This window comes from Myiozetetes cayanensis, unplaced genomic scaffold, assembly GCF_022539395.1.
Source record: "Myiozetetes cayanensis isolate MyiCay16 unplaced genomic scaffold, myiCay2020 scf19, whole genome shotgun sequence".
Classification (NCBI taxonomy): Eukaryota; Metazoa; Chordata; class Aves; order Passeriformes; family Tyrannidae; genus Myiozetetes; species Myiozetetes cayanensis.
This window is the reverse complement of record NW_026087400.1, coordinates 7,286,876-7,310,629: the sequence shown is the minus strand read 5'-3', so window position 1 is coordinate 7,310,629 and position 23,754 is coordinate 7,286,876. Positions and strand designations below refer to the sequence as shown.

General features: G+C 48.3%; 1 protein-coding gene across 1 annotated transcript; it reads right to left on the bottom strand.

Moving 5' to 3' along the window:
* Positions 1 to 207: 207 nt before the first annotated feature.
* Positions 208 to 22,391, bottom strand: APCDD1L (APC down-regulated 1 like). Its single transcript, XM_050313970.1, has 4 exons — positions 22,030 to 22,391; positions 10,560 to 10,689; positions 9,479 to 10,037; positions 208 to 7,107 (listed from the first exon to the last, which is right to left on the bottom strand). Exons 1-4 carry the CDS (start codon positions 22,064 to 22,066, stop codon positions 6,343 to 6,345), a joined length of 1,491 nt encoding a protein of 496 aa, XP_050169927.1. The 5' UTR covers positions 22,067 to 22,391; the 3' UTR covers positions 208 to 6,342.
* Positions 22,392 to 23,754: the final 1,363 nt, after the last annotated feature.

The window sequence follows — 23,754 nt, the reverse complement described above, 5'->3', positions numbered from 1 at the left end:
TTGACCATGTCCAGTTAAGTTTTTATATTGCTTTGACAGCTCCACGTTTTCTGATCACTTTGTCCAATGTGTGTCAGTGCCACACTTCTCATTGTGCTGATCCTCACTTTTAGTTTGATGAGCTTCAGACAACAAAGTAATTGTGTGTTTCCACCACTCACCTGTAAAATTTGTTTGGTTTATTGATGGGTTAGTTGTGTTTTTTTACTGGATAATTTTTAAAATAGCCCAGCTAAGAGCCAGTCAGGAATCTCTTGCACATCGTATTCTAATGAGCACAGACCTGCACACTTCCAAAGTCACTGTGGGCCTGTCAGTCACTCTGCTGTTCCCTGTGGCTTCATTTCCTGCTAAAGAACTGCTTTCATGTTTGTACCTGAAGAGTAAAACTTTTTGAAACCTTTCCTAAACTTCCACATAGGTCTTTGCCTCCCAGCCCGGGCCGAAGTTTGTCCTGAAGCCTCTGTGTGAGTGAAAGTACAAAAGGAACGCGGGGCCTGCGAGCACAGAAACAAAGCTGCTTTTCCTTGAAGCAGACTTGAACTTTGGATCTTTCCTCCTGTGATCTGTCATTAGAAAATGGCCTTTTCCAGATGGCAAAACAAAAGAAGTTAAGAAAACAAATGAATTAAGAAGAATTAATTGAAGCTGCATATTACAAGTTGACATTATACATCTGGCATTTCTGTTTATGTTTCTGCATCGGTACATTTCATTCTGATTTAATAAGTTCCTAATTTTGTGGTTTGGGGTGGTTTTTTTTTAAGATTTCAAAGTGCCTATGAAGAACAGCCCGTAGTAAAAGTATTGTTCCCAGTTTAGCTGTACTTCATTTTTTTTAATCAAATCTTTTTCTTTAGTGGATAAACTCACAAGATTAGAAAAGCCTCTTGAACTCCCTCATGTTTGAGTTGGCAAATTTCCCACACACAATTATCCACAGAGAGCTACTTCTAAAAGACCTTTATTAAGGCTCTACAAAGTCAAGCACTCAGGAACTGGGAAATGGCAGAACCAGGTCTGTGCACTGGTGGTTTGGCCACTTTGTGTGAGTGCAGTGCAGTATCTGGTCAGTACCTGCTCAGAAAGTGAGATGAGGCTGCTCAGAAGTTGTCCAAAACTCCCAGCTTTGTGTGCCTGGCCATGTAGAGGCTCTCCTCAGTGTAATTAGACTTTTAAAAGTGGAACTTTAAGTGTGGTACTGGGTGTAACCCACGTGTGTGTCAGGAGGGAATCCTTTGTGTTCCATGTGTGGACCCCCATTCCTGACCCGAGCTCCCGATGTGTAGCTCGGAGCCGAGGCAGCAATTTTCATTTCCACGTTTCACTGGGAGGCCACACACAAGTGTGATTGGAGCCAGGAATCTTTGCTTCAGGTTGAGCCCAAAGGAGTTTCTATGAAGGCTGGAGACTCTGCTGCCCATCCTCCTTTCTGATCTGTTCTGCCTGAGCTGTCAGAGCTCACCCCATGCCCTCCCTCAGTGCTTTGGTTCAGGCCAACTCATCCTTTTTCCTTCCCTGCTCCTTGGCAGAGAAATCCATGTTCAGCCAAGCATCTTTAACTGACTTTCCTTCCCTGCTGCCTGCTTGTTTTCCATCTGGGTCTTTCTTCCCATCACCCTTCCAGTGTTGTTCTTCCCTGCCTGCCTGTCCCATGCTTGTGGTCCCCGCAGCACTCTGGCTGCAGCTGGGCTGCCTGGCAGAGCCAGGGATGTCTGACTGCTCCTGGAGCCTTTTCCCATCCTGAATAACCACTCACCTTCTGCTTCCTCTGTGATCAAGTTTGTGCCTCCTTCCTCTTCACTCTGTGTAGAGTTTGGAGCAATGAGTCTTGCCACCCATCTCCTTTCTATCTCCATCCAGCTTCTGCCTGCTGTTCCAGGGCAGTATATTTATTTATAGTATGCATCAGCTTTTTATATCCCATCTGGACTGTTTATCAAGTGAAGCAGTAGCTCAATGCTGGTAATGTATCCAAAAGCGTTCTGAAACGTTTTTGTGTGGTTTGTTTCAGTTTAAGAATTGTTGGGGAAATCAGCAATGCAAAAATGCGTTCTGAGGTATTTTAAACAGGAGGGCACAAAGGTGGTTAATTGGAAAAATAAGTCGCTGTTAATTGAGCTGTGAAGAGATTGTCAGACTCAAGACTGTGTTTGTCTGGCAAACTTGGCTCCTGCTTTAAACTTTTGCACCTGCTAAAGAAGCAGAAAATTGGAAAGGCAGCTTGTCTGAGAAGCTCGTGGTGTTAAAGAAGGTACTGAAGGCTCAGACTCAGTGCAGGAAGGCAGAAAATGTATCGAGACTGTTTGGAAATTATTTTTCTTTGCTTTTTGGAGTGGTTAAAAAAATGATTAAACTTTTGGAACGTATCCTAAAAGAAGTGAATGGAGGAGAGTTTTTTAAGACACATGTGCCTGTTACCATTAACTTCAGCTGGTACAAACCTGGCAGCACATGTTAGCTTGGTAACAGTAAAAGGGTATTTATTTGTTTGGTAGTTGAAAGGAAGCCAGTAATCAGGATTAATGCTCATGGTCTGTGTCCTAGACCTGGTTTTTTTAATGCAGTGTTAGACATGAAAGATGAAGTTATTTGGTTTTGTCTTGTGTATGTCAGATAAAGATAAATGAATCACAGAACTCAAGCTGGAATCCCGATTACAGTGGAGCTCAGCACAGGGCCATGTGAGCTTCTAATAAATGTAATTGCTGCTTCAAAAGGGCATAGCTGAGCAAATTTCATATCAGATCTGGTAGTGGGGAAGAAATTAGATGGAAAACTGAATTAGAATTGGCAGTTTTCTAAGTGAAAGGTATTAAATGGCCAAAAACCCAATAATTTTGCAGTCGAGAGGGGGGACAACTTTGGCTAACTGCCCATCCTGCTTCAGTGATGAAATGAAGGGAAAAATTAGATGGAAAGTAATATAAAACAAATGAGAAAAAGGGAAGCAGACAGCAATCCATTCAAAATGGGAGTTAGAAAGTGTAGAAAATGAGTAAGGAAAGCACGAGCCAAAGGAAAAGCAAAACATGCGGGTTGGAGCGCTCGGAGAGGGTGATGAAGAGCTGGAGTTCAGGGGGAACCTTTGCCATAGGATAAGGACCATGGTAAAACCTGGAGATGATGTCAGAGAAGTGGAAAGGGGATGTCATTCCTTAGCAACGCTCAGTATTGAAAATAACAGGTAGGCCTTGAAGGCTTGAATTTGGAAGGGAGGAGCTTGGAGAACCCATGACAGGCAGTTTGGAGCTGCTGCTGAGGGTGGTGAGCGGGACAGCACAGGACAACACAGGAGAGGCACTGTGACAGCCCTGGGAAAAGGAGGTGGAGAAGGAGATGGGTGTTCCTGAAGGAGCGTGATCGAAGTCCTTTCATTCTCCTTGGTCTTCAGTTCTCTTTGGGATTAGAGTCTGTCTGGGCCCCAGCAAAGCTCCGTGTTTCCTGACAATCACACGTTGCTGAAGCTCAAAGGGAACCACAGTGAAATGGGGATGCTCAGGGGGATTCTGTGGGGACCTGGCAGATTCAGTGGTTCCAGATCACTGATGAAAACATAAAAAACCACTGCTGAGAAAATGGTAACATGGCAAAAATATCCCTACCAGGACCAGAGTGAATAACGGCTCCATGAACATTCCCAGTGCAGTCCCAGGGTAAAAGACAAATGAATAGGAATGTGTTCTTGTTTTTAATTACTGTGAGCTGTAAGTGATTATCCTTCTGTATGTCTCAGCTGTGAGAGCTGGGAATTTCGGATGCAGTTTGGATATTTACATTTTAAAAGAGAAGCTGAGTAATTGGAATGGATGCAAAAAAGAAGAGATGCAGAAATTACTGGTGGAGTGTGAAAATGCCTTAGAGAGGGTGAGAGAGAAAACTCACTTGGCTGAGCTTTTCTACCAAAGTTGAGACTGTCTTGATTACAGTGCACAAATATACCTTCACAGGGGGAAAACACTGAACACTGCAGCTCTCTGAGCATAAAAAGAGCAACACAAGAATCACTGACTGGCAGTGGAAGCCAGGCAAATTCAAATTGGGAAAAGGCACAAATTCTTACAGAGAGAGTAACTGTGTAATTTAGGAATGTGTCTTCAAAAACTGTGAACAGAACAATAAAAGTTATGATATTTATGCAAATAGGTCTTCCATGGCTTTTTTTCCTTTCAGAAGTATCCTTAAGGGTGGGCTGGAGGGGTGGGAACAGGACAAAGAGGCTCCTGATGAGGTTTCCCCAGGGAAGTTCAGTCAGGGCTGTGCCTCAGCACCCGGTGCTGCTGGAGCCAGCAATGCCTGAGCTGCTGCAGGGCAGGGCAGAGCTTTCTCAAGGGCTTGTTGCTGTTGCATAAGTGTGTGATGTTGTCTTGTAATGCTTTATATCGTGTTAATCCCATTCCCACCTGGAAAGGATCTGTGTAGACTTGAGCTCTTACACCATGTGGCTCCTGAAGTCTTCAATGTTTCTGTGCTATGAAAGAAAGAGAAGCACCTGCACACAAATCTCATTCCTGGGGGTAAGTGTTGGCCAGGAATTGCCTTCCCTCTGCTCCACCTGCCCTCCAAAGGCAGCACAAAGCTGTTCCCTATTCCTGCCATGGAGTGGGTCCTGCAGGAACAGGTACCTTTGCTGCTCTGAGTCCCAGGAAGCTTCCCCTGGGCTGCAGGAGCGGCGCTGGAGCACCGGGATGGGAAACCGCTGAGTTGTGCCACGAGCGTGGCTGCCACGAGATGCAGCTGTGCTGCCCCAGCCCACAGCATCCCGAGGGGAACATCCCAAAGGAGACACCACCTTCTCCAAGATCCACTCCCTCAAACGTTTGCCTGTGGATCTCCGTGCAACAAAGCACAACCACCCTTGGAAACAGGGAGGCTTTGCCTGCTGAACTAATCCCTGGGGAAGGCTCCTCCTCAGACTGGGGAGGGAACCCAAGGCGAGGCAGCCAAGCCTGGCCCTTTTGTGTGTCATCTTAGAAGTGTGTTTATGTGCATGATAAATATTTGATCGTGCCTGGGACACGTGAACATGCTGACAACACTTGTGTCACAACTGTATGCATTTAATAAGCATCTCATTTGAATTATTAATGTACAGATCCCCCCAAAGTATTTTTGTGTTATAAACCCCATAATTTATCTAAGTACAAGCTGCAAGTTCGTAAATACAGCATTAAGAAGGTGGCTATTGCATAGCTGCTTTAACAAAATATCCTTTGTGGGTAGGATGTATAGGCTTGTTTGGAGAGGATTTAGCTGCTGGGGGAGGGCTTCTCCAAGGAAATTATATGCTTCTTAGCTGCAGCAGACAGGGAATATAATTTCTGAGTTTGTCCTGCTTGTCAGTAGGAATCAGTTTGACCTGACTGTGCTGTCTGATCTGAGCATCTCCCCAGCCCATTGTTCACCAGAGGCAGATTTATAAAACATCTGTACAGGAAAGAGGCCGGAAGGGACACTTTGAGAGGAGAGCTGGATTAACAATTGGTGTGCCAGTACACAGACTGAAAAGGAGACAGTGAAAATACCTGGCCTGGCAAGACTCGTGAGGGATCTATTCCTTCACAGGACGCCTGGTGAGCAGGAGTCAGGACTGTGCTGGAGAGCCAGAGCAGCGCAGCAGGGATGCAGTGCTGCAGCCAGGGAACGCTGGAGGCTGGAGCTGTTGTGCACAGAGGCATTTTCCATTTGCTGTGAGGAGGGGCAGGCGTAGCAGCCGAGGTAAATGCTCCGAGAGGGCTGTTCTGGGCAGCCCTGAGGGGGAGACCGCACGTCGCACCTCGGTGCGTGTGACACATGCGGGAGAGGTGCAGGAAGTGTCTGTGAACTGCAAAAGGCACGTGAACCATGCCCTTCTCAAGAACACTCGCTGACTGTTTATTGCTGACTGACTCTGCAGATTAAATTTGCATGAACAGCAAAAAGGAGTGTGATGGGAGGGAACTTAACCTCAAAGAAACTCAGCAGCCGACACTTCGGATGTTGGAATTACATCGGAATCAAGCTCTTGATTAAATCTTAGCGATGTCAAAAGCTCAAAGCAGCAATTTTAATTGATGTCACTTTTTCTCCCCCCTCATGCTGCTGAATTATCCCTTGCAATGTGCAGCACATCCCTGTCACTACATTAAATTTGCACGCAAGGAGGGGAGATTAGGCAATAAAGCCACGGGACAAACAGTATGGAGTCAGGCGTATCTTCTTGGCTTCGTTCACTACTGGGTGTTTTTAAAAAGTGTTTCCAAATCTGAGAAAAACTGATTCCAGATGTGCTCATTTGAAAGATATAAAAATCACGCTAGCACCAAGATTTATCTGGGTTCTGTGCTGTACCTGAATGGATAACTAGTCCCATCTTAAAAACAGAAGTGCTATAAACAATAAAAAGGCCACAGGCAAAGGTTTTAGTGCTTCCTTCCCATTAGCATCCTTTCTTCCCAAGTATTTTAGACTAACGTAGTTGGAGAACTCCTCTGAGGCTCCAGCACACTGAACCAGAGGGGCCTGGTAGGACGTGGGTCGCTTGTCGGGGCTGTCGGGGCTGGACCCGTCCGTGGGTCTCTCCCCGATGTACAGGAGGCTCCGGTCCCGCGTGTCGTGCTCCGTTTTGAAGAGTTCGTACTCGGTGTGGGGCAGTTTGATGCCCAAAGCCAAGCATCCGTTCGTGGCTGTGATATCCTGCTCCACCCCAGCGCTCCAGGAGCTGGCCAGCCCACAGCTGCCGGGTTCTGAGGAGTTGAGCATCATCACCGTCACCTGGTCCATCGGCGTCACCCGAGCCTGGGTGACTTTAAAAGCCAGCTCGGTGCCGCCCCTCACCTTGGAGGAGGGGATGCCTTGGGAGTAGTGCCCAGAGGCGTAGATGGTGAAGGTGGGCTGTTTGCAGAGCGGGTCTGAGTAGTGATAGTAATACCCTTCCCAGGTGTGGTTGTTACCGTGGAAAATGAAGTACCTGGTGAGGAAGAGCACGGCGGGCCGGACCTCGCAGTGGGTGCTCACCCAGCTGCCGCTGAGCTGCATGGGCAGCTGGGCTCCGGCAGGGAGGATGGGTGGGTGGTGCTCATCAGCCCTGTAGATGATCCCACAGGCCGGGCAAGGGTGAACGTGGTGCTGCAGGAGACAAAAAACAACAGCTCTGTAAACTGATAAGAAAAAAACCCCCAAAAACCCCCAAAAAAACCACACAAAACCTTTCAGAATATTCCAAAAGCTCAAACTCCTCCCCATCCACACCAGGGTGCTGCACTGCAGGGAGCCAGCACGAGGCATCCGAGCAGATTAAGTGAGATAAAGCGCTGCCCTGGCTCTTTGCTATTCTGGTAGCTGAAGGACAGAGGGCTGTGTCCTGCGTGCAGGGCCGCTGAGGACAGGCCGAGAGAGGAGGGCAGGGCAGGGCAGAGCTGCTGCCAGGGCAGGGAACGCTCCCCTGGGACATCCCACCGCTTTTCCATGGCAAGCTGGAAAAGGATTGGGGGTGCTGGGAGGTGTCAGCTCCACCACGGCATTTCTGCCCCGATTCAGAACAGTGACACGGTGTTTTTGGCGATGGAAAAGGCTGTGAAACCTTCCCGTGGGGAGGCTCCTGTGGCTGTGCTGCACCGTGGCGATGGAGCCTCTCCAGGACAGCCAAAATCCCATCATGTTCTGGTTCTCCTTCACCCCATCCAGGGTGTGAGGACCAGGGTGGGGCAGGTGGGGAGGGAGAAGGACAGAGAACTTTCCCAGCTGGCAGAATGGGAGAACAAAAGGACCCACTGCAGAAGGAGGCCCTGACCTTCGCTCCCCCTCCTGTGCTGCCTGCAGAGCTCTGAGTCAAACCAGCCCTGCCCCTGATCCGCTGCCAGCAGGGGTTTTGTGTAGCTTGGAATTTTTTCTTATACTTCATATATCACAACTGATTTATTTTTAAATAAGCAGGGTTTGAACATTATATAATTTTCTAGAACACAAGCTAATCTTTACTGAACTGTCATAGGCAAGAAGGTTAAATAACTCAGTAGTTAACTGTAGGGTGGGTAATTTACATGCAGGTTGATTGGAGTCTACTGTAATTTAGTCATTTTCAGCTTGCTTTACTGCTACTGTCACGTTAATGAGTGCTGACAGTACACAGTACATTATGGCTAAATAATCCCAGAAGTTGGCAAATATATATGCTCTCCTTAGGCAGGAAATTCTTTGATAATGAAAGGTAATTTGGGGAGAATGGGTTTCTTTAAAACAGATATAAATTTTAGGGAAAAAGAGTGGTATTTTTGTAAAGAGAGTTAAAAAATAATTCCTAACATAGCTGTGTAACTCACCAGCACAGGCAAATGGATGTCAGTTAAGAGAAAAGAAAAAGAAGTAAAAATCCTGTGCCCAATAAAATTATCACTATAGACATGGAGCCAAAAACCTTACTCGCTTAAACCAGTCGTGTGAAGTTATTTCTAATATATGGCAGCTTCTAATTATCGCCAAGTGGTGACATCATGTGTGGGTCCATTGGAGAGCTGTTGGCTGATTAATTACAGGGCTACATTCAGAGAGTGAATTTCGGTATCTTTAGGTTTGGTTTTAAATTAACTTTTAAAAGTGTTTATGTTTACCATCTGGTTTTGCTCATATATATGGTTTTGGCCCGAGATAACACAAGTTTAACCAATTTGAGAATGTTGCTTTTGAGAGGGAGAGGGGTGTTGCTCTGTGCTTTTCAGAGTTCAGTTGGTGGGGAAATGTTGCCCCAACATAATTTTTTCCCCAGTTATTTCCATTCTATCTGGTAAAGTTCAGAAAGAAGGTTTTTTCATCCTGTCTCACTGCTCAGTCGTTTCTGAATTGATCAGCTGTGATTCAGATGGAAAGGTGCTTTCCTGGGAATAAACTGACCTGCTGTAAAATATAAAATAAAATAGAATGAAAGGCCAGCAAGTCTCCTGCTCAGTTTTACGTATGTCAAAACAGAAGTTTGATTTCTGTGTAATGACATAATTGTATTGGGGGCCACTGCCTCTGCTGATGGCGTTACACCGAGGAGTTACTGGCAGATGGTGCTGCCTCGCTCCTCTCCCCCTGAGCACCCCCCGAGGAGGGAAGGAGAGGGCAGGAAGATGAAGGACAGAGCAGGCAGCTCTAATGACGTGCAGCCCGAAGCCTCCACGGACTTCGGTGCGGCAAAATAGGAAACATCATTTCCTAGGAAAACACAGAGCCAAAGCAAGGCCGTTAACTCCAGGCCATGCCAATGCAGGCTCATTTCCCGTGCTGGTTCTGCTGAGCTTTCACTCACCCCAGTCCCACTCTCTCAGCACGGGAGAGGCTGAACCCCATGTGCCGTGGAGCACCCAGGAATCCGCACCTGCAGCCCCTCACTGCCTCACCCTCACATCCTTAGGACAGGGAAGGCCAAGTGCAGCAGGCACTACTTAAAAACCAAGGAAATAAATGGTGGCAGAGCCTGTGACCTGGCGAGGGGACCACATAAAGGCCTCATCCTTACCACGGCGCTCTGCAGGGGTCGCTGGTAACCGGTGGGGCGGTAGTGGAGCCTCTCCACCCAGTCCGTGTGGATGTCCCCCAGGTACAGCTCCTCCACCAGCTGGCTGCCGCTCTGCCCTGGCTGCAGCAAGGGCTGGTAGTGCTTCTCCACCCGCACCAGGCTCAGCTCGTGCATGGCGAAGCCCAGGGCGGCCGTGCAGTCGCGCTCCGTCTTGGCGCTCAGCAGTTCGTAGAGGGCTCCGGGGGCCCAGGCGCGCCCCGGGGGCAGGAACCCCCCGCAGCCCTGCCCGGAGGTCTGGTTGATCCAGGAGGCCACCTCCCGCATGGCCTTCTGGCTGTGGAACACGATGCCGACCTTGTGCAGGTGGTAGTCGGCCTCGGTGGCGCCGCGGGTGATCCAGGAGGCCTGGCGCAGCCGCAGCTTGCCCTTGATCACCAGCGTGTACGAGGGCTCGCGGCACGAGGGGTCCCAGTAGTAGAACTGGTAGGCCTTGAAGAGGCGGTTGGCGTAGAACAGGTAGGAGCGGGTGAGGAACTCGGGCCCCGGCCGCACCTCACACCTGCGGGGAAGGCCGTCCTGAGCCGCCTGGCGCTGGGGGTGCACGGGGTGAGATCCCTCCCTGGGCCGTGGGGGCAGAGGGGATCGGGGCAGGGGCAGCAGCGGGGACAAGACCCTCCCACACCTGGTGGCCGCTCTTGGGTGATCTTAATGGACACCTGCTACCAAAGCATGAGAGTGCTGGAGAGAGAGCCTGGCTCGGGCTGGGATGGGAGGTCAGATGGGGCTGGGGGTGCATTCCCGGGGATGGAGGTGCCTTCCCAGGAATACAGGGTGCCTCCCGCAGGGTTTAGGGGCATGTGTCCAAAGGAATTTAGGGGATGCCTTCCTGGGGTTTGGAGACGCATTCCCGGGGCTTGGGGATGCCTTGCTGGCATCTGGGAGCCCGTTCTCAGGGTTTGGTGGTGCCTCACCCGGGGCTTTAGGGGCGCGTTCCCAGCGATAAGGGGCGTATTGCCGGGACCTGGGGGGGCATTCCCGGGGTTGGGGGGTGGTTCCCGCCCGGGGTCCGGGGGTGCCTTACCCGGTGGAGACCCAGCGCCCCTCCAGGCGGGGCGGCAGCCGCGCCGCGATCCTGGCGCCGTCCTGCAGGTGGCGGAGCTGCTGCCGGCACCGCGACTCCCAGCGCAGAGGCGGCTCCGCGGCCGCGCAGGCTGAGCGGGGACACCGAGCGGGATGGGGGAGAGGGACAGGGACAGGGACAGGGACAGGGACAGGAACAGGGACAGGGACAGGGAGAGGGAGAGGGAGCGGAGTCAGCGCTGCGGGCCCGGCACCGGCCGCCGAGGGCTCCGAGCGGCTGGAGAAACATCCCCCAAGACGGGTGAACTCTCAGCTCTTCGCTGAGTGCACAGGGTTTTTTTTATTTCGCTCAGGTTTTCCCGCTTGAGTTTCATCTGAATCCAACTGTTTTTCAGATGAAATCTTCGAATAAAACCAAGCGGTCTTTGTTCGTGTTCTCTCTCTCTCTCTCTCTCTTTCTCCCCGGCTATTGTTGAGGCAGTGACTGGAACAGGGAATTACAGCATGGGAACATTGGCCTCGCCTGTCGCCCGCCATAAGGACAGTAATTCTGTCACTTACCTCATTTCCCATAACAACGGATGTTATTGGCTTAGGGAATGTGTGAACACTCAGCTAAATCCTGAAGACCTTTACATGCACACACACTCATGTACATGTATTCCTATATATTTTTCACTCCACTTAAGCTAACCTCTCTGGCACTCACGAAGAAATTTGGGATTTGCCTCTTCATAACACCATGGAATGAGCTCTCAGGGAAGCTCCTCCTGACACCCTGCCAATTCTCTGCTGTCCTACAACTGCCCTGTCTGGCAGAGCCTGGTCCCTGGTCCCAGTGGTGCTCAGCCCAGATGGGGGTTTATGAGCCCAGACAGGGCTTGCTTGCTCCAGCTGTACTGTGCAATTTACCCAGGAGTGTGCTGGACATTTTCAAGCCAGCCTTTATTCACTCCATACCAGTGGTAGGACACAGGTTGATTTCCAGCCCGCCTATCAGCTGGAACAAAAGATCCTCGGTGCCTCCATCCAGGAGCTCAAGACAGAGTCACAACTGCTCATCTTAGTCCCTGTGTGCCTCAGATGTACCTTGATATAACCTGAACCATCCTGTGATCTTTACAGGGAGATTTGCCCAAACCAGACCTTTCTCTGGGAAGAGAAACCCCAAACCATGTGGCTGCACCTGAGAGAAGGGACAGGTGAGATCATGCAGGGCTTGGGGAGTGCAATCACCTTCCTAACAACAAGTGTTTGTGGATGAACCAGGCACACACAGATCTGCTGCAAACCACGGGCAAGCTACGAGCTCTGCTGAGCAACGTCAGCAGAATTCCCTGATTCACAAGCTCAGGATGGAACACAAATATAAACACTCAGGGTGAGAATCACAGCTGGGATCTGCCAGGGAGGTTCTGCCAGCCTTGGATTTCCTGGTACCTCGCTATGCACTGCACTGGACTGAACTAGCTGGAAAGACACATTATTAGTGTTCAGGGCTCTTTTTGGAGCAGACTCACAATTCTAGAGTTCTTACTGTCTTTAAGGGCTGGATGTGGCGAGCAGGCACATCCAGCTCCTTCACAACTGCTTGCACTAGTGCTTCCTAAGATGCAGTTCCTGTCAGTCTTCATATGAAAATGGGAAAATATTGGATGACAAAACCCATTGCTATTGGTTAAGCCTTTGATTTGGCAGCTGCAGTGTGTGAGGCTGCCCCATGGGCACCTATTTAGTAGGGCCATTGGGAGCTGGGCATCTTCATCCTCATCCCAGTTCTGCCAGGACTTTGCTCTGTGATCCTATGTGCTCCACACTCCCAGGGCTCTTTTTTTACTCATGTGCAGGACATGCCAAGTTTCATCTGACTGCCCTGAGAGGCCCAATTACTGGCAAAGCTTTTGGAGAGCCATCAGAACAAGGGCAGTCCAAAACTGAACCACACTTCAAACAAACATGACATTATTATCCTAGAGAATACAATAAACTAAAATAACTGTATTTGTACTAGAGGCAATGGACATAAGGGTCAGATTTGCTCTTGCCCATAACCACAGAGTGACCCCAGAGGTGTCAGTGCAGTGTATAGCTATAGAATATACACAATATAACCCCTTTTTCAACTCCCTAACTGTGCTCTCTGTGTGTTTATTGCAGCAGAAGCTTCAATATCTGACTGAACCCTTAGTGCTACTTTTGGCAGAAACACTAAAAGTCTGCATTGTTTGGGAGCACAGACACTTTGGCAATGCAGTCACTGCATTTTGACACATTCAATAGAAAAGGGAATTTTTATAATCTGGATCAAACTCCATGGGGAAAGGAAAAAAAAAAAAAAAAAAAGGAAAAAAAAAGCCTCCAGAATGTAAATATTGGACATGATGGGAATTCCTAGGGATTTTGTCTTACTTAATTGTACACAAGACTCCAAGCTGGATGCATCCTCAAACCAAAAGCTATTGGCTTGTGTCCAAATCTTGTGGCTGCTTTTTTCTCTCAAATACTCCAGCCCAGCCCCACCAGATCCAAACATCCTTTCAAGCTGGAAAAGTTCAGTTCCAGACCTAAAATCTGTAGTTAGGGCACATCTCTATTCCAAGAGCAGCATAAAGTGGCTGTCACTCATATGTCACTCTGTTACTCAGCCCCTGGTGAAGCACATCAGAGCAGCTCCTCTATCTTAAGAGAGACACAAATTAACTGCTCTGTAGAGTTCTTGGGCAGGAGGAAGGAATTATTCACAATTCATCTTCGAGACAAAAATACTCATTCATAGGAAAATCTTAAACAAACTCCCCGGCTGTGATCTCTTCCCCTCACTCCTATCCCGTCTGTCTGTATCGATTAACCACAAGCGTTTCCAGAGAGCTCCTCAGCACAGAAACCAGACAAAACAGGGTTTTTTTCAGCTTTCCGGTGCGTGCTGCATCCCAGGGATCCCCAAAGTCTCTGAGCAAGGGGGCTGCACAAGCACTCAGGCAACCAGGAACGGCAGCACCTGGAAGGGCAGCTCATCCCCGCAATCAGCACAGACTGGGTCAAGCCTTGGGACAGCAGCAGTGGCAAATACTGACCAGCTGCTCCAGTGCTCGTCTGTACAGGACCCACAGCATCAAATGATAGACAGAAATGGAAATTCCCCACAACATATATGGTGGTAAAATTAAGATGAAAGATCCCAAGCCTGGGAATGGGAGCCTGCCAGTGGGTTTGTGCTGCACAGGGGCTGTGTGCTCCAGATTCAGACCCACTGCTCACTTTCAAAGGGTAAAAAACATCAACCAAGAGAGAAATGCTGTAATATTCCTTGCTGGAAACAAATCTTGTTTGTGTTCCTCCAAGCAGATTGACTTTGGAAAAAAGCAAATATGAGTCACGCATCTGTTTCTTCATAAATGGAGGAGAAAATGCATATATTACAGTTTGCACCAAATTAGTTACTGTAGATCAGCTCTTCTCCAGAGCTAGATTGCCTAATCTGTTGCATGTTATTGCCTCCTATGGCCAGAATTTATTATTCCCATTTATAATTCTAATGTTTCAGTTAGTCACCCATTCATGGGGATAAGATCAGGGCCTGAAGTCATGGAGCATTACACATTCCTTCATTTAGAGATGACATAAAACCTTTGATATTTTCTGAGGAATGTTCAGGCTGGAAAGAAATGGGTGATAAGGAACATATCAATATATTCTGCATAAGTGAATTACACTTTTCCACACAGACTTTCCTAACAGAGCAAACCAGTGTTTCTTTAGCATTTTTCTCTCCTGAGAGCACACAGAATGGATTTTGGGTTAGCCACTAAAGGAATAAGCATTCTTTTAAAAGCAAACGAAATGGTTGTATTTAGCAAATCAATTTTTCTTGCATTTGTGTGGAGATCAAGTTAGTGGTGCTTTTAATTCACTCAGAATAAGGCATTCCCAAGAGAACAGCTGTGTGGAATGAGATACATTTTATATTACGATATTATAAAGTTATAAAACTTAAATAACACCCACTGGGGGTGGAAAACTATCACAACAGAACCTTGCATTTTGCCTATCTGCAAACTGAACCCAGCTCAGGACAGGACTTAAGCACATGCTTAAGTCTAATTGGTTTCAGTGAAACTTAAGCATATGCTTGAAATTAAGCCAGTACATGAGCATTTTTCCTGATTAGTAATGCCTCCCTGAACTGAAGCCAGAATGTGGTCAAGTGGTTGAGGGAGGATGCCAGTGCTTTCACTGGAGTACTGTTTGGCTTCTGGAAAAGTATTTCTATTATTCATCCCTTCTCTCATTTGTCTGTAACACGGGTATATTCACATATAGCTGTCTCACCAGTCTGCTGCTCAGTTCAGGCTATTTATAAAATGCTTTCAATTCACGGGATGTTTCTCAGTCCTGCTTTCAGGGCTGGCACAGTCACTGTGCTGGATGGGAACTGTCATTGCAGAGCATCACCCGGGCTTTCCTGTGCACAGCAGAGCAGAATCAGGGATGAAATTCTGCAGATCCTCAGGGGAAACTCGGCCGACTCAAAATCCCAAGCAGCTCAGGATTTTAGAGAAGTTTTCAAAACATACTTTCACCACATACTTGTAGCTCAATAGCAAATGGGCTCAGACATCACAGTCTACGGTTTCAGCCCAGCTTTGTTCTGAGGCTGTGACCGTTGTCTGATTTGTCTCATGTCCACAATTAAAATAGTGAAGGACTTGTGGTGAGTTGCCTGGAGGGTTTTAAGGCATCAGAGAAGTAAATAGTTTGCTCTTGGAATCATGGAATCATGTACTTCTCTTGTAAGTGTCATGTCCAGCAATAGATGACAAGACAGATGGGATTTGTGGTAGGGTAGTGGAGGAAAGAGAAATACCTCTAAGATCTTCTTCAGTATAAACCACATTTAAATAAAATGGCCTCTTAAAACTGCCCTCTCTGGCTGTTTACCCAAAGAAAACCAGGCCTAGCTCTGTGAATGACATTCAAGGGCTTGATCCCAAATTCAATGGAGTGTGTAAATAGGAAAGATCCCGTGACTGTACCAACACAGCATCAGCAGCTTATTTAGAAGATACCCATCCCCACAGACTGGCACTCCATTTGGAGAAAGAAAGGATACAAAGGAGAAACAGGATAGGGAATATCATGGAATTATTTGAGTCAGAAGGTACCTTACAGATCATGACATTCCCAAATGTGGTGAACTAAGCAAGACACACAAGAGCTGGCATAGAGGACATGTGATGACAAATGAAAGCACCAGGGGCGGATGCAAGTCCATCTTCCCAAGAAATCTCCTACAGTTCATCATGACCAAAACACCATGATCTTCAGCTACACAGAGCTCTACTGACGACACACTTGCTGTCCTGACAGATACAGGAGCCATTTCACTCCATGTTCCTCCCATAGGATGTTCTGCAGACTTGGAAAAGGGGGTTCTATGTTTTTTCCACAGCTGAATTGGTCAGTGCCAAAAGACCGGAGAACAGCTGAGCAATTCCACACAGCCTTACTGAGAAAAGTAAATGGGTTCAGGCTACACCAACATCCCATGGCTTGTGTTAAACTTTGGTTGGTGTTGCCACGTAAGTTTGGCACAAGTAAATAGATAACCAAAACCCAAAAGAAAATGAAAGAAAGAAGGGCAATGCTAGAGCTTTTCTCTTTGAAGACTGCTGAAAGTTTGAATTTCAACTTGGTGAGATAGGTGAGACCATGGTGAGATGACCTCAAACCCCTGGGTACCTAAACAGTGAGAACACCTGAGGGAAAGCATTTGTTTGCAAAGCCAAAAGCAAGCAAACTCAGTCCAGGGCTGAACAAAACCCGAGGGGCACTATCACAACTCGGTTACATTGTTAGAATTGTGGAATTCACATTCTTACCAAATGGAACTATTACCTCTATCTTCCTTAATTTAGGTGAGTTGGAAGCTCACTAGAAGAAACAGCACATGGATGTGAAATTAATGCCACTCTGGCGTTTCGAATGTATAGAGCACCCACGCAGGTTTTGGCAACCCCCTCACCCCCCTGGCCAGACACTTTATTAGTGGCTATCGTGGCCATTTGTAATACTGATGGCTAAGCATATTTTTTCCTGGAGTGCTTTGAAGAACGGAACAAGCAATCAGCCATGGCTTGGCTATAAAATGTCAACCTCATTTCAAACGTCTAAATCACTCACATGGACCATGAGCGCAGAGAGGACCACCCAGCACATAATATTAACATAAATACAGCATTTACCCAAAGCAAAATGAGCAACTGGAACTGGAGGGAGTTGAGAGTAGAACAACAAAAAATGATGAGGGGGTGGGAGGGATTGAGTTACGAAGCGAGATTAAAAGAGCAGAGTACGTGTAGCCTGGCTGAGCTAGATGGACATGATAACAGCCTATAAATATTCACAAAGCACAAACACCAAGGAAGGGAAGGAATTTCTTGCAGCGAATAAAGAGATTCTGTTGGGAGTGAATGAAGAGAGGAAAAACATGTGGCTCGTATGTGAGGGTGAACTTCTCGAGGCACAGTGTTGGAGGCAGGGCAAGGCCACTTGCTTGGCAGGATTTTGAGGGATGGAGCAAAGCATGAGTTCAGCAGGGAAGAACCCGCTCTTGGCAGGGAGCTGGCGGGATAATCTGAGTGGCCTTTCAGTCTCCCACTGCCATGGAGCCACCCCAGCTCCCTGCTCCCACAGGAGACAGCTGCTCTCCTGTGTGAGCACATTGTTCACTGTCCTACTCATCAGAATCACTGCCTGGCTTCTCTGGGGCTAGAAATGAGGCATTTGGGTGTGCAGAGACATAAGCAACTGCAACAGGTACTGAACTGCTGGACACAGCTGGGAATCCCAGTGGGTCCCTGCAATGTCAAGTACTCACCACTGAAACTCTAAATCCAGGAAATTAGGTTATAAACCCACTAAAGCAGGAACGATCCTTTTGTTCTCTCTTATTTAACACCTAACACAACAGGACTCCTGGCTCTGCTGCGAGGACACTGTTTATAGTAATAAAAATAGGATCTAATAGGATCTAATAGGCTGAGGCTACTTGGCTCCTGAGAGGCCAAGGATGAGAGGGGCATTCCAAAGCAGTCCTAGCAGAAGGTACCCTCAATAACAGAAAGCTCTGGAGAGAGGTGGTAAACTGATCCAGAGCCCACAGCAGAAACACACACACACACACGTTTAACTTAGAGCCACAAGTGACCACAGAAAAAGGTTACTTGTTCAGCTGAAGCACAGAATTAAAGTTACTTCTAACATGTGTTTTGGGGTCTGGGTGTGGTTTCTAGATAGCCTGAAATTTCGGTCTACTGTTTTGCCTGTCAGCATTAGCCAAGTTTTGATGTGTTCCAGTTCTCCTAAACTCTGCCGACAGACGCTGAAATCAAAGTTGACATTCAACCTACGCGCTGCATAATCTAATAACGGCACTCGTGCTACTCAAAGCTAACCAAACCTAGGAGCTTTTCTGCTGCAAAACTTGCCTGTCATTTATGTTTTCATCTCTCTTTTCCAGGCAGACTAACTGGGGAAAATGATTTTTTTTTTCTCCAAAAAGCTTTAAAGATAACATGTCATTGTGTTTTTGTATCAACAGGGGAGATCCAAGCTGTAACCTGCCATGTCGAGCACTTGTGGATTTAGCAGGAGTGTGAACAAGGTGAATCCAATTGTCTCAGTGGGGAGCTTGGTGTATACATTGATCCCAGAGTGCAGGGTGAAAACCTGCTCCTAAAGACCTCAGTCTCTGAGTTAGGCAAGGCCAAAATGTCACACATTTGTCAGTGTTTCTTATTAACATAGGAGAAACCGTGGGGGACTTTTTCAGTGCTTGACTAAACGGATACACTCAAGTTTAAAGCATTAGTTTAAAATCTAAACTGTAGCAAATCTCTTCAAACACTCTGTGGTGAGACTCCTCCTGTTGATTTATGCCCCATCACACCAGCTGTAAGTCCAGAGCTGTTGTTGCACTGCTCCAACTGTCTATCCAACAGTGCCACAGGAGCTGAGCTTCTCTGCTGCATTCTCAGTTTCAGCTGAATTCAAACTGTGATGGTTTAATAAGCTATTCACCAAAAATTAGAAAACGTCAGTATGAGAGACACGATTATCACACCATCACCCTGCTAAAACACAAAAATAATGATGCATTTCAACCCTCTTATCACTTCACACTCCAGAGCTTTGGCATTTCAAATAGACATCAGACACAGAAACAGAACTTGTCTCATTTTGCATTTTAGAGCATGAGACTTTTTAACTCCTTAAAGAAAAAAAATCCCACAGATTGCAGATTACTAACCCCTCAGATCTTACACAACTTAAACTGGGAAGAGAAGGAGCTGTTCTATGAATCATATTTTCAGTTTCTGGCAGCACTCTTAGCCTACAGAAGAAGGGTTGCACATTGAAATTCTCACGTTCTCACCGTCAGTTTCTTGGGATTGTTATATCTGAGATACAGCATCTTAAAAATCAGGAAGTTTCTCTTCCTTCACACCTTTATCTTCCTCAGCAAATGAGTGAGAAATCCCAAGCACTTGTGTAAGAGCATTGTATAGGTGCTCCCTAATTTTGAGGTTGATTTTAGCAGTGATTGTATCTCGTCCATGAAAGCGTTGTCTTTACAGATGACATATGCTGTGTTGTGGGGAAACGCAGGATCCCACTGAAAGCAAAATCTCTTTCCAAACTTTGTTCTGCCAGATGCAGCCTCCCCTAGCATTGGATTGCAGCTTTGGTTTTCTTCACAGCAATTTCTGGCTTTTGAAAATCTCCTTACTCAACAATTTGTGCTTGTGGGGAAAATATAGAAACCACACGATATTTTTTTCACTTGTGCTTTTTTTTTTTTTACTTCTCAGCCCTGTTTTTATCTATATCCGTATACTTTGAAACGTGGCTAACCTATAATTATTGAAAGAACAAATAGAGTCATATCACACAACCTGGCATGACACATTAGCTGTTGATTTTTTTTGGCCAACTTGAGAAATGAAGAAGAAAACCCTCCAACTTGGTAAAAATAAATTAGCTAAGTAAATATTACCCAAATAAATAATTGAACCAAAGACAGTGATGTTGGTTTAATAGTAACTACAGATTTATGTATGTGAATACACACATCTCTATATTGAGTGTAGTACTATCACTTGTGGGATTCTCTTTCTAATCTCGTAACTGAATGCAACTGGTGATCTTATCTTACCTCAACACTGTCATTTTCAAACTTAAAAATAAACATTGGAAGCAAGAACAGATCTTTTATGTTAAAACCACGCTGGAGAAGCTACACATGAAAAATATCAGCGTGGTGTTATTGGAATGCAAAGACTTTAATGAAAGCTTAGGTGAAACTCAGCAAGTCTCTGGGGGCATTTCCAGGAATGAGTGATTCTTTTCTGGAGGAGACTCCAAAATCAGATCCAGTTACCTGACTAAAGTGCCTTTACAACTAATTAGGCACTGGTGTCATGCTCATGCTGATTTTCAGCTTTGTGCAAAATGCAGAATGCCAGTCTTGCTCACAGTGAAGTCACTGGCAAACCTTGCTTTGATTTTAATGAGTTCTGGGTCTGACTTAGCTCTTTAAATAGTTGTCTTAAGGTCCAGTTTCTGTTCTTACTGAAATCATTGGAAATTCTCTCACTGATATCAGATGCAAGAAGCAGAGGGTTTAAGTTAGACAGGACTAAAAGAAATTGTGGAGAACTGAAGGAAGAAGTATCCTAATTGGACTTCAGTGACTAATCTTACATAGTGCAGTATAAAAGACCTCTGAGGAGAGCAACTTGAGCTAATAAAACACACAGAGAATACACATTTCTCAACCTGTTAAGCCTTGTCTTTGTGAAAATGGCAAGACCCTGCCAAAGGAGAACAGAAAAGTTACTCGACAGAAGTGCCGTGCTCAGAGATTTCTTCCTCTGGTCTGGTCCTTTACACTTCATGCAAGTAACATCCAATAGCTGTCACTACATGATTCTTTTGCAATGACCATTAAACTAAGCCCTGAGTTGGAGAGGCAAGTCAGTGTGATATTTTGCTGCCCAAAACCTCAGAGGAGTGCACTAAGTGGTAGAAAGAAAGCTAGCAGGAACCCAGGTGCCTGGATTTCCAGTGTCCCGACTGCACAGGGCCCTCAGGGACATCCTCCTACCCTTCCTTTCACCTGCCCCTTCTGTTCAGGGGTGCTGAGTTCTGCTTTGCTTTTCTTAGGAAAATACTGTCTGAGGATGGAGGAGCCTCCCTCAGCCTCTGCTCCTTGTTGTAAACAGAAATAATTTGGTGTTTTTTTCACAGCACAGTTGCCTTTGTTCTCCCATATGGTCTCTTAAGCCAGAACCTTTTCTTCTGAAACTGGTCCAAGAACTGTGGGGTTGAAAGATGCCTTTTTGAAAGGGAGCCACAAAGATGCAGCCTGTGCTGCTCTGAAGGTCTGTCTGCACAGCTGGGGATCAGTGTCATGTCCCTGGAACAGGAGACTCCTTATGAGGTTGTCCCTAGCCGGGGCAGGTGCTGGGTCCTCCCGGAGATAATACCGAACTCTCAGTGAGACTCAGCACTGTCCTTCCTGCAGCTAAACCCAGCTCACCGCGCACCGCGCTCCGGACCGGAGCAAGCTGCGATGGCACAGGGGATGCCCGGCAGAGTTTCTGGGGACGGGGCAGAGACCCCCACCACTTTGGGAGCCCCAGGTGGGAGGGAGAGGCTGAGCCTCAGCCCAGCACTGCCCTGGGCAGCTCAGCACCGTCCCGCCAGCCCTACTGGCATCCCCGCCCGGCGCTCAGTCAGAGGGGGCACGGGAAGGGTCAGTCCCCCCTCCCGGCCCCACAGGTCAGGGCAGCATCCTGGGGCGCCGGGGTCCCTCCGGGGCGCTCCCCGCCAGTCCCCTGCTCCGGCCGTGGGCGGTGGGAGCTGCGGGGCAGTGCGGGGATCGCTCCGGACGATTCCCGGCTCCTCCGCGGGTGCGCACGGCGGGGACACCCTGCCGGGCTGGGAAGGGACCGAGGGAGCGGGGCCCGCTCCGGGCACCGAGTGCTTCCTACCAGTGCGGGGACACCCCGGGAGTCCCGTCCCAGCGCCGGCCCCACCGAGACCCGCCGTGCGACTTCCACTTGCCCTCTCCTCGCCCCCTCCTCGCACGCTCCTTGCAGCCCTCCCGCATCGTCCCTTTGCCGTTTCTTTGCATCCTCTTTGCACTCCCTTTGCAGTTTCCTGCATCCTCCTTCCCAGTCCGCCGCACTCTCCTCTCACCCTCCTCGCACCCTCCTCTCACGCTGCTCCTCTGCCATCCCCACACCGTCCCCTTGCACCCCAATTCCCTGCACACCCCCAGCAACCTCCTGCCCCCTCGCAGCGCCCGGGTGGGTGAGGGAGATGCCGGGGATCCCCCGAAGAAGACGACCCCGACTCCGCCACCCTCCTGCTGCCCCGGGACGGCACCGGCGGCCGGTGGCACCTACCTACGAGCAGCCCTGCGAGCCACCAGCACCGGACCATGGTGCCCGCTGTGTTCCCCGGCCAGAGGTGCCCGCGGAGCTCAGCGGGGCGCGGGGCCCGGCGGTGCAGCCATGGGCAGCCTCCGGCGCTCCGGTGCCCGCGGCGGCGGCACCGCGGCTCCAGCCCGCAGGCGTCCTGCTCAGCCCGAGCCTCGCGGAGGGAGAAAGGGGGAAAAAAAAAAAAAAAAAAAAAAAGGAAAGAAAAAAAAAGTATATATTTTAAAATAAAATATAAAAAAAAACACCGCAGCCCACCCCGCCTTCACTGCCGCGCAGCGCGTCCCCCCGGCTGCTGATGGCTTTAATGGAGCTTGGCAGCCACAGGTTCCCGCTGCCAGAAGAGGTGGAGACTCGGCCGCCTGCGCCCCACATGCGGCCGCGCACCGCACACGCGGGGGAGGAGGAGGAGGAGGAGAGGAAAAGGAGGAGGAGGAGGAGGAGGGCAGCCCAGGCCCGGCACCGCAGACCGCGGACGGGCACCCCCGAGCAGAGCCCGCACCCCCGGCGCTTCTCCCTCAGGGACCCCACCCGCGGCTGAGGGGCTGTCCCGGCACCCCGAGGTCTTGGAGGCACCTGTGGGGCTCGGGCCAGCTCTTTGTTGGGGGACACCATGAGGGGATCATTCCTCCATCCCCATGCCTTGAGGGGATCATCCCCCCCATCCCCACCCCGTGAAAGGATAATTCTCATATCCCCACACTCCACAGGCGAGGGGATCATCTCCACATCCCCATGGCCTGGCTCTTCTGCCCACTGTGTCCATGACCGCCTTAGATCCTCCATCCCCAGCCTTGGCTGCCAGGGTTGTCAAAAGAATGGGGTTAAATCCCCTAAAAATCCTCTCAGCATTCCACATGGAAAAAATATGGGATCTTTTGGAGGCGACTCTGAATGCCCACCTCAGAAGGTGCTCACCCATGCCATCCATTCCCGTTCCATTCTCCAAACCAGGCCCTTGGGACAGAGCTGTGACTGATAAAGGGCTCAGAACTGGCTCTTGGCACCAAGTGAAGCACAAATCTGAACTTAGACGTGTCTGAGACAAAACACTTCTTCTCCTCTGTATTGTGATTAGCAACAAAGCAGCCTGTTCACTCCTCTTGAGCACGTTCAGCAATGTGTGTCCCGCAGTGTGAGGGCTCAGCCGCCTCTGGAAGCAGTGAGGGAAGAGGCTGAGCTGCCATAGCCCTGCCAGGCCAACCCTCATGCCGGTGCTGGCACTAAGGGCTGGAGTTTAATGCATTTTTCCAGGCTTAAAAACTTGGTTCAGCTTTTTATAAGTGAGGCAAAGAAATCAAATCACGTGCGTAGCCCCAGCAAAACCCCTGCACACTCACTTTTCCTGGTGAAACTGGGGGTTTCACCGAATAAAAGGAGACTTCAGGGGAAAAAAAGAAGCTTGTCTCCAAGTTCATGGCAGTAATCCCACTGATTGCAGTGGGGAGAAGTTAAGGCCCAATTCCACAGTCCTGTATTTGCTGAGCAGGGCCTTCAGAGAGCTGGGGTGAGGTCTCAGTGCAGTGGGTTTAATGACTTTGTCAAAATTAATGCATAACATATTTAATGTGAAGTGGGACAAACTTATCTGTCATGGGTGCATAAAGAATTAAATTTTAATGATACTTGCCAAGATAAAAAATAACAAAGTCCATTTGTAATGTAGGCACTCCTTTTTGTAGCTGATGTTTT